General features: G+C 34.6%; 1 protein-coding gene across 2 annotated transcripts in view; it reads right to left on the bottom strand.

Moving 5' to 3' along the window:
• Window positions 1-16,970, bottom strand: part of LOC145680886 (uncharacterized) — a 54,865-nt gene that overhangs the window by 34,288 nt on the left and 3,607 nt on the right. For both annotated transcript variants that reach the window (XM_081752038.1, XM_081752037.1), the window contains exon 2: window positions 11,881-12,120. In XM_081752038.1, coding sequence (XP_081608164.1) covers window positions 11,881-12,120 — 240 coding nt within the window. The remainder of the gene's footprint in view (window positions 1-11,880; window positions 12,121-16,970) is intronic.

Here is a 16,970-nt window from a genome sequence, read left to right as displayed (position 1 = left end):
GTTTGGGGATTACAAAATATGTCCGTTAAGGGAGGTGTCCGCTTTATAGAGGTGTCCGTTAGTAGAGGTTTCACTGTATTAAGAAGAGATTTCAATATCGAATAGTTTTTAGTTAAGTTGGTATGTGTTTGATAACATAGATTAAGACAATCCAATACGATTTCATTATAAGGATGATAAATCTAGCTTTAAGAGAAATTGCACTTAAGGAAATAACTACTTTCATAGACCCTTAATAGTTGTTTGTATCTAGATCCCCTTCCCCGTTCTAATGAATGTTAAGCTACTGATTCATAGCCATCTCCGATGAGCTTGTAAAGAAGTATTGTCGTCGGACCCGTAGGAGTATTAAGTGTTTCGAAGTTGTGGTGTCATTGCTCGAAAAACAATGAAGCGTCAAAAAAACAATTTTAGATTGTTTCGACAAAAAGGAAAAATCGATTTTTCAAATAATTCAGAAAGTAGTAACTGGAAAACGAAAGCGAAAGGTGTGGCTGTACCGACCCAACGTAATGTGTGCGCGATTAATTCAGAAAATTCAGAAAGTGTTAATTTAAGTGGATACAAATGAAACTTGTACAGTTATTGGTGGCTGTGTTGAGAAGCAAAAGATTTGAAAAATGGAAGCAAAATCGATCCTGGTTCAGTGCAAAACATAGTGGGGAAGTGATTTGTTTGTATTGTAGTGATGTGCAAAAACTCGGAGTTCTCAAGAACAGCAACACGCGAGTGGAACTTGAATTCGTGAACGGAGTTGTTGCAAAAAGTAAAAAATTAAATGATAAAATATTAGACCATGCGAAATTTAATTATCACATAGATTGCGCAAGAGTTTTGGAAGAGACAAAGGGATACACTAAAATCTATCTAACAGTATGTCATTGTGGAAGGAGCAAAATAAATCGAAAGTGGAAGTGACTTCACATAATTTTCGCACTGCTTATTTGTTGTGTAAGCGAAATGAACCTTTTAAACTCTTTAAAGATATGTGCACTTTACAACACCTTAACGGGGCTATGGGACAAATGCTACATTCAGAACATTCTTGTTTGCTCAAATGTAATTAATTTCACAGCTAAGAAAATGCAGGAAACTTTAATTAACCGTATTGTACACTCAGGCAATATTTTTAGCATTTTATTAGACGAAAGTACTACAATTTCTAACAAATCTTGCCTAATAATGTATGTTCGTACTTAGTTTGACGGGCAAGCATGCAATTACTTCTTCGATATATTGGAACTATCCTCTCTTACAGGTAGTTCAATAACAGATGCTATCATTTTGTGTTTAGGGCAACATGGACTTTCTGAAGAAATCTTAAAAAAAAACAATTAGTTGCTTTTGTTTCTGATGGTGCAGAAAATCTTCAGGGACACTATAAGGGCGCTGCATCAATTCTCAAGAACAGATTTAATTCAAATTTAATTATAATACACTGCCTAAATCACAAGTTAGAGCTCGCAACTTCTCTTCATTTTAAGTCCTTTATGGATTAATTATACACCCTTTTCTCAGCAAGTCCAAAGAATCAACGGCGTTTAGAAGTTGTTGCAGAGACATTTCATTTTGAATTACAAAAAAATTGGTCGTAGTTTTGATATTCGGGGGTAGCCTCGTCCTGTTCTACAGTCACAGCTGTATTGAGAGATTATTCTGCTCTTATTCACTTTGTTAATGAATGTAGTACGGATGATACATATTCGTTAAAAGCTCGAGCTAAGTTTCATGGAATGTATGAAGTAATGTCAAAATGGTCTTTTGTCGTGCAGATTTGTTTGTTCGAAGACATTCTAGATACTATCAAACAATTATCATTATACTTACAAATGAGGTCATCAAACGCAATCACTGTAAATTCTGAAGTTCAGCGTACCATTCGTGCCCTAAGTGCAATGAAAGACTTACCTGGGCCATATCTTAAATCTGCCACACAGGAATACGAAGCAAAAATGACGTTTAAGGACTTGGAAATTAAGTCTTCCTCAGCCACTGAAATACAGAATTTCGTATCGTTTCGGAAACAGTTATTGCAGGGACTTGTTGATAAAATTGTTGCGCGATTCAATGACTCCAACAACTTCATAAAAACTTGTGAAGAGTTGAACCAAAAGAAGTGGCCAAGCAATGAGAACGAATTACTCTTATTTGGTGATGAACAAATACAAACTCTATATGATTTTGTGAAAATGGACCTATCTGATAGTAGCAATTCTGTGGTTGGTAATGAAGGACTTCAGGGAATACAAAGAAAACAAGAATATATTGTCGGTTGGTGTTTCTGTTGAAAGAGTTGATGTCAAAAATTGATGTTGTGCCTGTATCGTCAGCAGAGTGTGAGGGTGGCTTTAATTAGATGAACCTTATCTTAACGAAATTAAGGAACAGAATGTAATAGAAACTCTGTCGTCACTAATGTTCATCTCTATTAATGGCCCCGCTTTGGAAGTTTTTCCGGTTATAAAGTGTGCTGCCATGTGGATCAAAAAAGGACAACATTCCGCAAGTGACAAACCTTCCCGTAGAGAAACGGATCAGTAAGCTGTTTGTTTCGTAGGAGATAAGAAGCCAATAAGAAAGATAAGATTTCTTACTCTCCTATTTATAAAGTTATGTGTTATTTAAGTAATATACTAAATTAACGTTTAGAATATAAGTTTTATAAATACCATAGATGAAAATTTAGAGTAGGCTATCCTTTTACAACAGCTTGTGTAATAATTTTTATCGTGTAGAGTTAGAAGTTACTTTTCTCAAGTTTCGGTACGGCAATTGTGTTTATTGTAGAGAAATTGAAAACTCTCAGGGATATAAATTATATTTTATTTAAGTTTTACCCAATAATAGCATGTAGCTATTATCAAATATTTCTCCAACATTACTCTAAGTGAGATAGTTTTTGAGTTTAGCGTCCCATGGTTATGCCTGGATGACAAAAGGAGTCGTGGACTTACTGATTATAGTGGGATCCGAACCACTTTTATCGTTCAACAGTACCTCCACCGGGAATCGAACCCGGGACCACGCGCACAGAAGGGGAGGCGTGCTAGCCACTAGACCAAGTGAGCGTCCACTGCTCTTAGTGAGTGACTCACTATTATAATAGATACGCTATACAAGAATGAGAACTAAGCTCGCATTTATGTAGAAAGACTATCTGATACTACATGTAGTTCTCTTCCAATTCGATTTCATTTGTATTTTGCTAAATGGGAGTTATTTGCTTATATCTGCAGACTCTAAGCATCAAGGTTTGAAAAAAAAACGGGCTTTTTTTTGAAAAAGCCCAACCCGCCTGGGCCCGTGTGGGTTTTTCGGGTATTTTCGGGTTTAATTGGGTTTTTTCGAAATATTTCAATGTCTTTGGGGTAAAAGTGTTAAAATGTAATTTATAGTTATGATTTGTATTTCAAGATTGTCATTGTTATAACTTGCAACAACTTTCTACTCACAGCTGTTTTTAAAAATAATGGGCGCCATTTTGAAATTTTACATTGGATCGCCGAGAAAATCTATACAGAAATTTAGCATATCTCGTGTTTCCATCGTCAAAATTTCAACTTAAAAGACGGAAAATTGCGCTTTGTAGCGCGGATACTCACTATTTTGAAAAAAAAAAAAAAAAAAAAAAAAAAAAAAGCCGCCAATTTGGAATTTTCCGTTGGTATTCCGTCAAAATCTATACAGGAAATTTAGTGTCTCGGGCCTGCACTCTGAAAATTTTAACTTAAAAGACCGAAAGTTGTATCCTGTAGTGCGTGTGGTAGAGGCAGACAAATGAGTTTGAGTTGATTTTGTGTTTAACGTCCCTTTCAGCAGGAAGACTATATCAGACGGGATCTACTAATTAACGTGCAATCGGAACCACATGAGCTCCCGCCCGGAGTCGAACCCGGGTCTCCCACGCCGAAGACGCGTACGCTAACCGCTTAGCCATGAAGGAGTTCGGCAGACAAACGAACAAATGTAAATCAAGTCATCCAGAAGCCTGACTGACGTTCGCCAAATATGAATACTAAAATGAGTCTATTAATTTAAAACAAAGATAGAATTTATGTTGTATGAAATAAATAAATGTTTCAAAATGTCTTATATGAAATAAACATCTTCCAGCGTGAAATAAATGGCTTTATTGTTAAAGTTCACTTCCGATACTTTGTGCGTTCAATTACGGAAATTTCCCGAGCACTTGTTGCGAGACGGTTCTTTCCCGAAAATTAATTTAAAACAATTGACAAATATATAATTCATATTTTATAAAGTAATTGTTTCAAAATATCTTAAATGAAATTAAATATCTTCCAGTGTAAAATGAATAGTTTTATTGTTGAAGTATTGAATTCCGATGCTTCTGCGTTCAATTATTACATAATAAATTATCACTTAATAGTGCATAAAGTTTTTTTTTATTAATGCGGACGTTATCAGTAGCTGCTCATTAATTCCCAGAGGGGGATTATCACACAATAAATAAATTATCACTTAATAGTGCATAAAGTTTTTATTAACATACAACAAAATAAACAATTAAAATAATATTTTTCAGTGCAAATATTTGGTACGCGGAAGGTGAGAAAATTGTTAAAGCATTCAAAAGTAAAAATAGCCTAAAGCGAAGGTTGTATAAACTTAAAAATAAACTTTTTCACAATAAGCTACAACATAACATATGTGCATCTGTAATTTAATTTATTGTTTGAAAAAAAAAAGTTAAAAACAAAATATCTGGTGACGTTTTGGTGGACAAATACACAAATTTTCCAGAACTAAACAAAAAACAAAACGTAAACCCGTCAAATGTATGAGGGATAACATTCCTCGCTGTCGCCGAGTTGGCGAGCACACTATTCACGGAAAGTATTCTCTAAAATATAAAATTGCACATTTTACTTCAAATAGGCTATAAGCATAACCCATACATTAATTTGTTCTATAACTATCTCAAGCTGCTGTTTTTTTTTTTTTTTTTTTTTTTTTTTTTAAATCCATTCAGTGCATTCAGAACTTTATAAAGGTCTTATGTTAAATGTTGTTATATACCTTAACGTGAAATCCTCTAATTCGCCCAAAGAAAGTCTAAAATCTGATAAAAAACACTTTCAATGTGATCACCTTATTTGTACCAATAATACACTAACCAAAAGCTTAAAAACTCAGGTGGGTTTCGAAGTGTTTTTTTCAGGTGGGCCCAGCCCGAAAAAAAACACCGGTTTTTTCGAGCTGAGCCCACTTGGGCAAACCCTACTAAGCATGAATGCACTTTTCTTTCTTCAATTTATATTACTAACTTTGCGTGGCACCAGCTTCGTGCTGATAGAACTGAGTCAAATGATCCTTGCTGAACATACAGGTAGAAGTGATCCTTACCGAAGAAATGATTGAGGAAGAAGATGGCTTGGGTAAAACCATATAAGATAGCGTCCTGATATTTTACTGCTGACTGACAAGATTAAACATTTTCGATTGAGTCTTTGCATCGAAGATCAAATTAGTTTTTTCAACTGAAATATTTTTTTTTTACTTATGTCCTATGGTCTTACTCTGTAGGCGATTAGTAAAAGAAAATTGTTAAGTAAGAATTAGTGGAATGATAATGCGGGGGGAAACAGAAGAACGTCGAGGAAATCCATGGACATGATACTGTACATCACACTCATATATATCCTAGGCTTTAATTAGGAGTTCTCACAACATTGTACCCTAACATTCTGAGAAACAATAATAAGCATTCAGGTGTAGCATTTTCGTGAGTTTTAAAAGACGAGAAAGAATTGATAATCGAACTATGAATAACTTTACTCCAATCGGAAATTAAAATTCCGTATTTTTATTACACCCACCATATATATATATATATATATAGTCGTGGAGAAATTAATAGCAACTCCTTGGAATTTCACGCATTTATAAGGATTTCAAAGAAGTTTCTACCTAAATATGCACAATAATACAATGATATATACATCAAATTAAAGGAAATTTTATGTAGAATCCGAACAGGAGTTACGTATCTTTGCAGCAATTGACGATATTCAACAAAATGTGTGGGAAAGAAAACACAAATCCGTCATTTCATTTGTGATGGTGTTGTTCATGCTCAAACTTATATTCTTGAAACAACAACGATACCTGCGGGTAGAGATTTATTCAACGGTGGTTCCTTTATTTATCAAAACGATTCTGCTCCCTGTCATCGTGTCAGAGTTATAAAAGACTATATGCTGTCTTTACGTCATATTACCCAACTTCCTTGGCCTGGTGATTCGCCCGACTTAACCCAATTGAAAATTTATGGAGTGTTTTGAAGGATAAGGTTCGTGCAAGACATTCTACAACGAGAGCTGAGTTAATTCAAGCAATAAATGACGTCTGGCAACACTGCATTTCAATACAGACACTACAAAACTTAGTAAACTCCATGCCACAACGATGCAAAGATGTGATTGCTAACGTGAACATCCAATTAAGTATTAGCTTGAGCCAAAATCAATTGGGTACGCTTCACTTACTTCCACTTCACTTAACAATTGACGTCATATTTTGTTGAATATCATCAACTGTTGTAAAGATACGTAACTTCTGTGAGTAGATTTGGATTCTATATAAAATTTCCTTTAATTTGATGTACATATCATTGTATGTTTGTGCATATTTAGGTATAAACATCTTTGAAATCCTTATAAATGCGTAAAATTGCAAAGGCTTGCTATTACTTTTTCCATATATATAAATATATTTATACAAACTTGAATAAATCCTCCTCGAAATTGAATGACATTACTATGAGCGTCAGAATGGCCACAACGTTACACTTTTTGGACAGAATGTGTATTTTCTCAACTTTTAATCGTCATGTAATATTATTATTTTATTCATATAAAAGGAGAAATTATTTTTCTTGTTTCGCTCTGAACGCTTCCGAGCTGGTGAGAAACTCTGTTCTTTCTTTGCCTGCAGGTGTTCCTCAGACTCATTGTCGCCGTCAAAGAAATCACTCTTTCTGAACCAAATGCTTATCTCATCAGCAGAGTGCTTCGGAACAGCAAAATTTTCTTTTCTTGAGTGAAGTTACCAACTCATGATTTTCGATGTATTCTTCATATCAATAATTATTAATGTTTGGAAATCCTTTTAGACACGAAATTGTTACATTGTAAGCAGGTGCACGTTGAACGTTGCATTCCCACGCACTAACGTTTTGTTATCTCAACTATCGTGGGAACAGCGCTCACACTCTGTATGAATTACAGACAGAATGGTTAACCTCCACAATTGCCAATGTGCATTCTCTTTTAATAAACTGTTTTGTATCGAACTATGAGATGAAAAATCTATCCGTTATGGACTGAACTCTTACAGTTGGTCTGCAACACTTATTTAATTGCAATCTCCAGTTTTTTTGTTTTTTTTCTTCCACGAAACTAAAACACGTGTTGCCAGAGCTATTGAATATACCACAATTATATTTGTATCATGTAGGGATATACAAACTTTTGTATTTTTCTTATTAAATTTTAAAATACACTGCCAACCAGGGACATGACAAAAGGGATTTTCCCAGGTGTTGGCGCTTGGTATTGAGTGAAGGAGGAACGAAAAGTCTCCGGCAGACAAACTTACTTATGTACTAGTATGTGATGGCTATGAAGAAGTATTAAGTTTTTGTGGAATCATAATCACAGCATCAACTGGAAAAGTGGACAAAGTGTTGCTTACGTAACTACTTTATAAAGGGCATCATCTTTGGAGTTGCAGAGGCTCATCAGAAATTGGTGTTCCCTCCAATCCCCACACTCATGGCCCCTAGAAAGCCTAACTTCAACGTGAATGTAATTTAGTGAATGTGATAACAAAAACAACCAAAGGGCTATATTCTCAGTGTTTTCATCTACCATATATATATCTACATATATTTTCGTGATATTAAGTGTTTTATATTTCTCAAGTATGTATGCAGTGTCATTCGCTCAAGCATTCATGCTATATTAAGTGAAAATTTTGTGTGTTGTTATATCCTTTCGTTTACTATATTATATATATATATATATATATATATATATATATATATATATATATATATATATGTATACTAGAGATGTAAAAAAGCCGGCTTTTTTGAATCGATGGTTTTTTGCACATAAAAAGCCGGCTTTTTTGAAAAAAAAACTAGAATTTTGGAAATTTTGGCTTTTTTCATTTTCATGATTTTTCTATTTGAATAGCTTTCTTATAATATACACTAAAGGTAAATAAGATTTCACGAACTAAATATCATATTTCGCTCTGGAATTTACCATCATGATGGATGGAGCATATGTTTTATGAATTAAAGTAAACATACAGTACGTAGTATTTGAAGGCAATTGTAGAGGATATTTAACTTTATTTTAACTTCTGAGTTATCGACAATTTTTTTATTCTCTAAGTCATTTCTTTTTAGTCATCCGTATTTCATTTCTTAGAGATTAGTAGGCCTACTCTAGCTTCTAGCACATAAGTTAAACTTATGTTTTTCAATATACCCGTCAGAGCGTATGTTTGTCAGTATATCTGTCAGAGCGTAATTCCACATTTTTGTTACACTGTAGCTGTGCAATGATTTAGCAGTAATCTTCCGGATACATCCTTGAATACAGTTTTATAGAAATAATCAGTTGCGGATTCAGAAAAGTATTTTGGGAGGTGTTTCTCTGCTTAGTGTTTGGTTTTTCTAAAATTTCCTAATTTTTATTTGGGAGGAACTTGAAGTTTATGAGTATAGGCATAACTAATATTTCGTTTTGTAAGTATTCAGCAATAATCTCCCGGATACAACCTTGAAGACCATTTTACATTGATAATCAGTGGCGGATTTAGAAAAATATTTTGGGAAGGTTTTTCCATATTAATGTTAATTTTTCTAAAAATATCTAATTTTTATTTGAGGAGAGCTTGAAGTTTATGAGTAAAGGCATAACAAATATTTCGACTGTTTTAGAAATTCCGTAATTTCGGGATACAGGCTTCAATCTGTAAGACATCCCCACCCTAACCCCATTCGCAAATCCGTCACTGCTGGTAATTAGTAATAACAACGATTTAAAAATGATAAAGGAAGTCGGTCAGGATTCACAGTACATGCACTATCTCTACATTCACAGATGGAATCAAGAATAACTTTTGTCAAAATGCTCGAATTCGGGATTGAATCCCGGACTTCCCGATAGAAATGCAAAAACTAACCACTCACTCATGGTTGTTGTGCAGTTGTGCTCAACTTAAATATATTCTCTCTCTCTATGACTTACGGAATCTGAAGGTTCAATTCCGCGTTCACAAAGGCTCTCCACTGACTTCTATCCTTAGCCAACTGGATCCAGCTTTTACTTTGTATTCCTATTTCTGCGAGATCCATCTTAATATTGTCCTCCCATTTGCCCCTAGGTTTTCCTAATGGACGTTTTCCGATTGCATTTCCAGTTAAAACTTTAAAAGCGTTCCTACCTTCTTCAGGCACGTAGCCAGGATTTTGTGAGGGGGGGGGGGGTCCGTGACATGAAATACTGTGGTCATCACAAAAGGGGCTTGATTACTCTAAACTTTTTACTGGAACATATATTGGTTCGTTTAGCCAGGATTTCGTAACGGGGAGGGGGGAGTGACATGAAATTCTGAAGGCCCAGGAGCTCGATCAATCTAAACTACTTTACTATCAACATATATTGGTTTGTTAGGACAATAAAATGAGGATATGTTGGCAAGTATTTTAATAACAAACTATGAAGAAATTTCGAGCAAAATAATAAAAGATTTTGCAATATTTGCGTCTTTCTCCTGTTTACTCAAATATAACAATTTTCCTTTCGTTATGACCTCAATTATTATAAAAAGTACATACTGAATACTGTCTTGTAAACTATCTTCTAATATAAATAAAATAAAGAGTTTGTGTGTTTGTCTGTCTGTCTGTGTGCGGCATGGGGACTAGACGAGTAGACCGAGAGTTACCAAATTTTGGTCAGGGGTACCTTGGCCCAGGCCCCAGATCAAGACGAAGCGTTTTTTATGTTAATTTTGAAACAGTGGGGTCTCAGGGGGGTGTTTACCGGAACCGGCTTGGGAACCAGACAAATTGACTGAGAGTTACCAAATTTTAGTCACGAATAACTTGGTCCAGGCTCCAGACCAGAGTTAAACGTTTTTGTCGAAATTCGAACCAGGGGGGTCTCAGGGGGGCGTTTACCTGGACATGTAAAAGTAGTAGAAAATGACCGATATTTATTTATTTAACAATCACCAGATACAGCTCAGAGGCCATTTTACATTGAATATCCAACATTAACAATGGAAAGGATTAACAATGGGAAGGTATCGGCCAGGGCCTGTTTAGTAGGTGCCATCCCGGCATTTGCCTGGTAGGACTGAGAAAACCCTGGAAAACCTCAGTCAGGATGGGAGGCAGCGGGATTCGAAGCCACGACCTTCCGAATGCGAAGCCAACGCTCTACCACTTGAGCTATTAATGTCGAATTCATATTTTCGCGGTCGCTGAAATCAATGGTGAAACTCCAGTCGCATAAACTTCCAAATTCACGCTATTCGGCCCCGGGTCGGGGGTCACCGGAGGGGGGGAGATACCAAGACATATAAAAGTAATCCAAAATGACCAAAGTAATCCAAAAGCAAAAAAGTTGAATTCCTGTTGTTAAAAATTCAGAAACCTTCAGGACTGGGTAAGCCGTGATGGTAGTTATAAGCCTAGGAAACAACACGATCAGATGAACGGTCTATTACGCATACGATCCATGAACAGAAAATTCGGTACTTGCCCGATTCTAAACAAGCTTAAGGAACAGTCAGTGCATTATAGAATTCGGAATTTTACCGATTTTGCAGATCCGAAGCACCTGATAGGTGGTAACAAATTAATACGTATGTGAACAATGAATGAAAAATTTGTTCGAAATATCCGTACAATGTATATGAAAGTTAAAATTTAAAAGTTTCAAGAATGTGCAGAACCACCCGAAACCAAACTCTTGATGTGCAGCCTTTAAGATTATCATATAAATGTATTTCTCTCATGTTTTATTTTATTTGTTTCAAAAAGAGGTTGTGTGATATTTTGAAGTAAAAATACTACAATTTTGCTAGTTATTTGTATATCATTTTTTAAAAAATAAAAGTACTTACTTTTGTGTATAAGAGATTAAAAAATTATTACATCTATTGGTTAATCCTTAGGAATTCATAATGTAAATATGTTAAGAATTTTAAAAAAAATCCCCGAAATTCATGGTTTATTTTAGGTATATCAACCACTAATTAAATGAGTTTTTGTGCTGTAGAGAAGCGAAACAAAGTCTGCTTTATCAATTTAAAGCAAAATTTCCCAAGCAAAAAAGCGAAACAGAAAAAAAAAAAGATTTTTTCCGAGCCCTTGCATCTCTAACATATACACGTCTATTCAATAAATAGGAATTCGCCCAAGGTAATATTCTCTTTTTTATTTGTGTGTGCGCGAATGCTTATGGATCGTCAGCTTGCCAGTCGTATATATGCAAGTGTGTGTACAAACTAAGTACAATTAAACTTGAGTTTCCGAACCACTGAGGCTATTTATGTCATATCGCTTATTTTATCTTATTACTGTCAATTTACGCTTGGACAGGACACGAGCTCTGACCCAGGTTGTTATCAACTGTTTCTTTAGGGACTACTCTGGAAGCCAGTACCCAAGGGAAACGGTAGGTAGCATTACAATATCATCATCGTGATTTCATAATTATGATAAATAAAAGTATTATTTTAGAACATTCACATCCGATCATAAATTGGCGGAAAATACAGCATAACAGTGGTTTATAAAGTATTAAGAGATGATCAAATTGTTAGACTCACCTTTAATGACAAACAGTCATCCAGTTTGAGTGAAAAATTTAACTGCTTCTCTTTGTCGATAAATAACGCAAACAGAATACCTTCTTCGTCCAAGCATAAATAGCAGAAGTCCTTTGAAGAATCCATTTTCTTCAGCTTATGGCGATTTTTCAATGTATTTTCGTGGAATGTCATACATAGTGAGAGATGATACGCACATTTATGACATATTTTTTGTGGCAAATTATCATCCTGAACAACCTGAAACAATATAAATAGTATAAATATTCTAAAGTAAATGCTGTATAAGCGAATTATGATCTGTTTACAAAAAGATTATATAGTTTTCCCTTATTTCAAAGAAGTACAGTTTTTGCAGAAATCTTCTGCAACAACTTTCAGTTTGAATATTAAAAGATAAAAATAAATTAACCATTCTACGTCTGACACTATAACTCTCACAACTAACTTTGTTGAAACTGGTACAATTATTTCGTCCATAGAATAAATTACAATGTTAATTCTTCCCAATTAGGTTAACTGATTCCAATTTTAAACCTAATCAAACTTTCAGTAAGTTCTCGTCTTTGATTGCATCGCAAATCTATTATAATAATTCCCCTTTCTTATAATGAAAATAATACTCATTCGGAATTATTTGATCATTCTGAAATTTTAGACTGTTCTAAAACTCCGACAATTTTATTAAATAAAGAAAGTAAAGCAGCATTATATCACATTACAACTACTATATCTAGCATTAGAACTTTTGCTGCAGAGATTTTTCTCACTTGAATTTTCGAGATGGGAAAATGGTATGGTACGAACAAACTTTCAGAGTAGGAAAGAAATCTAATTCCAAAAATACAGTTTATAGCTTCTTTGCATACATTTCTTCAGAAATATACAAAGTTTCTCCTACACAGCTTTGCTTGCTGATGCTTTCCGTATATATGTATAATATACATTGGTAAACTTAAGAACACACATACCATACGCAGTTGTATCATCAGTAGTATCATAGCATTACACCGCATTCTTATTACTAAAATATATCTTCTGAGTGTTCTATGTGAAGACATATTCTAGTCCATTGGCCTAATACAGCTAAGCAGTGCCAGTAATCATTCTTTCCTCTGTGGTTCCAGAAAGTAGATGTGAAAGGAATGGGTGAAGCATAAAGATTAGGAATACCAAATATTAAAGAATGGACTATGTTTCATTATACAGATAATAGTATTCGTCCCATATACGGCACCAACTACTTATAGTGCAAGCAAGATCCTTTACAAAGGTAACCAAATATAAAATGTTATTACCTATACGATGCAGTGTTTATTATGCATACATTCAATACGTCCTACAGATCCAGGTTCGATTTCCGGCGGGAGCTCACGTGGTTCGGATTGAACGTCAAGCTACACGTCCACGTCTCATACAGACTCACTACTGAGAGAGACGCTAAAGCCTAAACTCAACTCAACTCAAATATATCCTACAGGCATTGTCAAAAACACATTAAACTGATGTAGCCATTGTTGTTCGAATATTTTTAATATTATATTTTGTAAATAATAACTATTGTATATTACAGGATCTCACCAGAAAAAGAATGATATCATTTTTATACAACGATGGCAAAACGTTATATAATTTTTTGATCTTTCGCTTTTTATCAGGGTGGAAAAAAATCATGATTTTTTTTAAAAAAAATCATTTTTGTTGATTTTTTTGATTTAAATCAAATCTTTTTCCTCGTATAATACAAGTCGCAAACTGAAGAAAAAGCATTAGGAATTAGTATTAAATGCTAATTATGCCATTCAAGTGAAAGTATTGGGGTTGATTTTTGAATTATCCCCAATTGTTAACCTATATCAATCCCAAACAATGTTTCTTAACCCTTTTAAATTATGGCTCTTTTTAAAGATAAATTATAGACTTCCATTCAAGCAGCTACAGCATCATCCCTATTTATCCTGGGATCATGGTACATACATCACTCTCTTTAGATTAGAACAGCTTTTGAAACGGTAACATTCACATTTCCCTATCATGTCCCTGAAGTGGGAAATTTTGAGAGTAACCTGCATTTAAAAAATAAAATTAAATTAAAAAAAAAATCCCCTCTGGATTCCCCTGTGTTCTCACGCACAGATCTCAAAATCAACTAGGAAATACTAAGGGCTGTACTAAATGTGTATACAAAATTTCAAGATTCTATCTTGAGTAGTAAGGGTGAGGAAACTATTTAACAATAAGATAAGAACATTTCCACAATGCCCCAGATGACCCGGATGTAATATGAACATTTCCTCAGACATCCTTTTTTATCCTAGGATCATGATTCGTACATCATTCTCTTCAGAATAAAACAAATTTTCAAACGGTACCCTTCAAATGTCTCCAGCATGTATCTGGGGAGGGTAAATCACGAAAAAAGGAATTTTCTGTTAAAAATATCTTTTTTCTTAAATTTTTACCTCTGTGGACCCCTCCCCCTGTTTTAAGGCAGAGATCTGAAACAAATCTGAAAAATGCTGAAGGGTGCACTGAGTAAACGTGCAAAATTTCAGTCTTGTAGGTGCAAAAGTAAGCCCGCGAAAAATAATATTCCCCAAATACCCAAGATTCCCGTATAAAACAAGATCTCAGGTAACAATTTCTTGAGACATCCCTATTTATCCTAGGAGCATAGTACGTACATCATTTTCTTCAGAATAGAACAGCCTTTCAAATGGTACCATTCATATGTCTCCATCTGAGGCGGGAAAATCACGAAAAAAGCTACTTTTGTTAAAAATATCCTTTTTTAAAAACATTTTTGCCCCTCTGGACCCCACTGTTTCCACGCAGAAATCTGAAAACATCTGAAAATTATAAAGGGGTGCACTGAACGAGTGTGTAAAATTTCAGTTTTCTAAATGCAAAATGTAACCTGCCAAATAATAATAATAATACGCATAACAAAAAATATCTTTTTAAATTTATGACGTCATCACATACTATGCTTCAACGCAGAAAGGCATGAAAGCATATGTAATGTGTTCTAAAATGCTACCAGTCTTGAAGAAAACGAAGTAAAAAACCTTATTGGTACTTTTTTAATCCAATAATGAAGATTCTACCCTATCACCTAAAAATAGGTGATATAATTTAAAAGGTTAAGCATTAAGGAGAAAGTACAGCAACGTTTATCAAAACGACACTTTTTTTTTACAAAACTTATTGATATTTGGCAGGGGCCTATTTTTAAAAACTCAGAACTAGCTTGCGGCATGAAATACATAAATTTCGCCTAAAGTTATAAAATAACAAAACAAAACAAAACAAAAAAAAAAAAAAAAAAATGGAGAGGTGATAGGACCCCTCTAAGTACGCCCTATTATCTGGGAACAAACAAACAGACACGCACAAAAAAGAATTTTTGTCTTAAATGTCGATGGTGATTTCTTCGTTGGAATAGTTAACGATTTTAAAACCCAAACCCAATGTTACGAAAAGAAGAAAGCAGGATTGCTCCGTTACCTGTTCAAAACGGGATTTTCCATAATCATCCTCTGCATGACACTTGTTTTCATACTATACTGTATATTTGAGTCTCATTGTATTATGATTGTTAACTTCCATAATCGAAATAACAGAACAGAGACCGGAATTTACTTATTTTCACTTTAAATTAATTTATTTCGGAATTCGATTTAAATCAATGATTTTTATTTAAAAAATCAAGTGATTTAAATCTTGATTTAAATCGTGATTTAAATCAGACTGATTTAAATCAATCCACCCTGCTTTATATATATATATATTTAGGTGATTCCACGAAAAAGGGAAATTTTCTGTCTCGGGCATTTCTTCAAACTACTACTAGAAAGAATCACCTCATTTTTATTTTGTTTGGTAGTAACCGTCACACAGTAGGTATGCTATGTATAACAGTTTGCAAATATAACACGAAACATACGTAAAAATTAATTATTACCCAATTTCTCAACACCATGGGCTGTCACAGACTACAGTTGACTGATTTTAATCAATAAATTACAACTGAAGTCGCAAATCAAACATCATTTAATCGTAATTAAATGGAACAGAACACTTCAATGTTTCGGTTTTGTGGAAAGTAAACCTTTATAACGATTATTTTCGAAAGCTTGACTATGCTTCGTTTCTGTCACCTCTATTTCGTCTCAACTCCATGGCAATAGAAAAAATTATCATTGCTCTCAACAGATAGCATGGTCGTCCACATTGGCAACACCCACAAGAAGACAAGGCAGACATGTTTGACTGAAGAACAGAAAAAGTTGTGTGCATGTGTTAAAAGCTATAGGAAAAATATTTTTTGTGTGTGGAAAGCAGGTGCGTATATTAATTGATACTCAACACCATGGTATTTATTACTGAATGTATTTGTATGGTATATACCTTCTTTCCCTTGAGGAACCTACGCCTTAACGTAGAAAATTCGTACACAATTACTCACATGTACTGGTTAAAAAGTGGGCCGGTAAAGATAAATTATATTCGATTTTCTCAACTCCATGTCCATCTGAAAACTAAGGAATCCACGGTGTTGAGACAAGTTTACGGAGTTGATAATCCTATAGTGTTTGTTATGCTTCTTTCAATATATTGATAGAAATAAAGCTCGTTTATGGTCTAGTGACTAGTATGCTCGCCTTTCGTGCGTGGTTCTAGGTTTGTTTCCCGGTGGAAGCTCAAAAATTAATGGTGTTTACTTCGCACAGTGAGGCAATTGAAAAACTCATTTGAGTAGAGATGTACTGAAACCTGATCGCGCAGACCATCGCAACGGTCGTAGGAGCCGACACGCTGACCAAGTGTCATTCACACTGAAAGGCCGGCTGGTGGGTCCTAGCCCATTTAAGGATTGTTTCGCGGAAGTTCAGATTTGGGGCTGTCAGGTAGCCGGAGGTAAAACTTCAGTCAAGTCAAGATGGATGGTATCTGTTTTTAACCTATTGAAGTCTCAATCTTATGATCAACTAATTGTTTTCTTTTCAGGGACTGTGGAAGAGTCTGAGGGTAATATACGGACAGTCAATTTTATGACGCGGATCGGGAGAAATTTCTCCTGGCCTACT

The sequence above is a fragment of the Thermobia domestica genome, chromosome 3 (assembly GCF_964235325.1).
Source record: "Thermobia domestica chromosome 3, izTheDome1.hap1.1, whole genome shotgun sequence".
Taxonomy (NCBI): domain Eukaryota; kingdom Metazoa; phylum Arthropoda; class Insecta; order Zygentoma; family Lepismatidae; genus Thermobia; species Thermobia domestica.
Note: the sequence above shows the minus strand (reverse complement) of the source record. Positions and strands in the feature narration are given on the sequence as shown.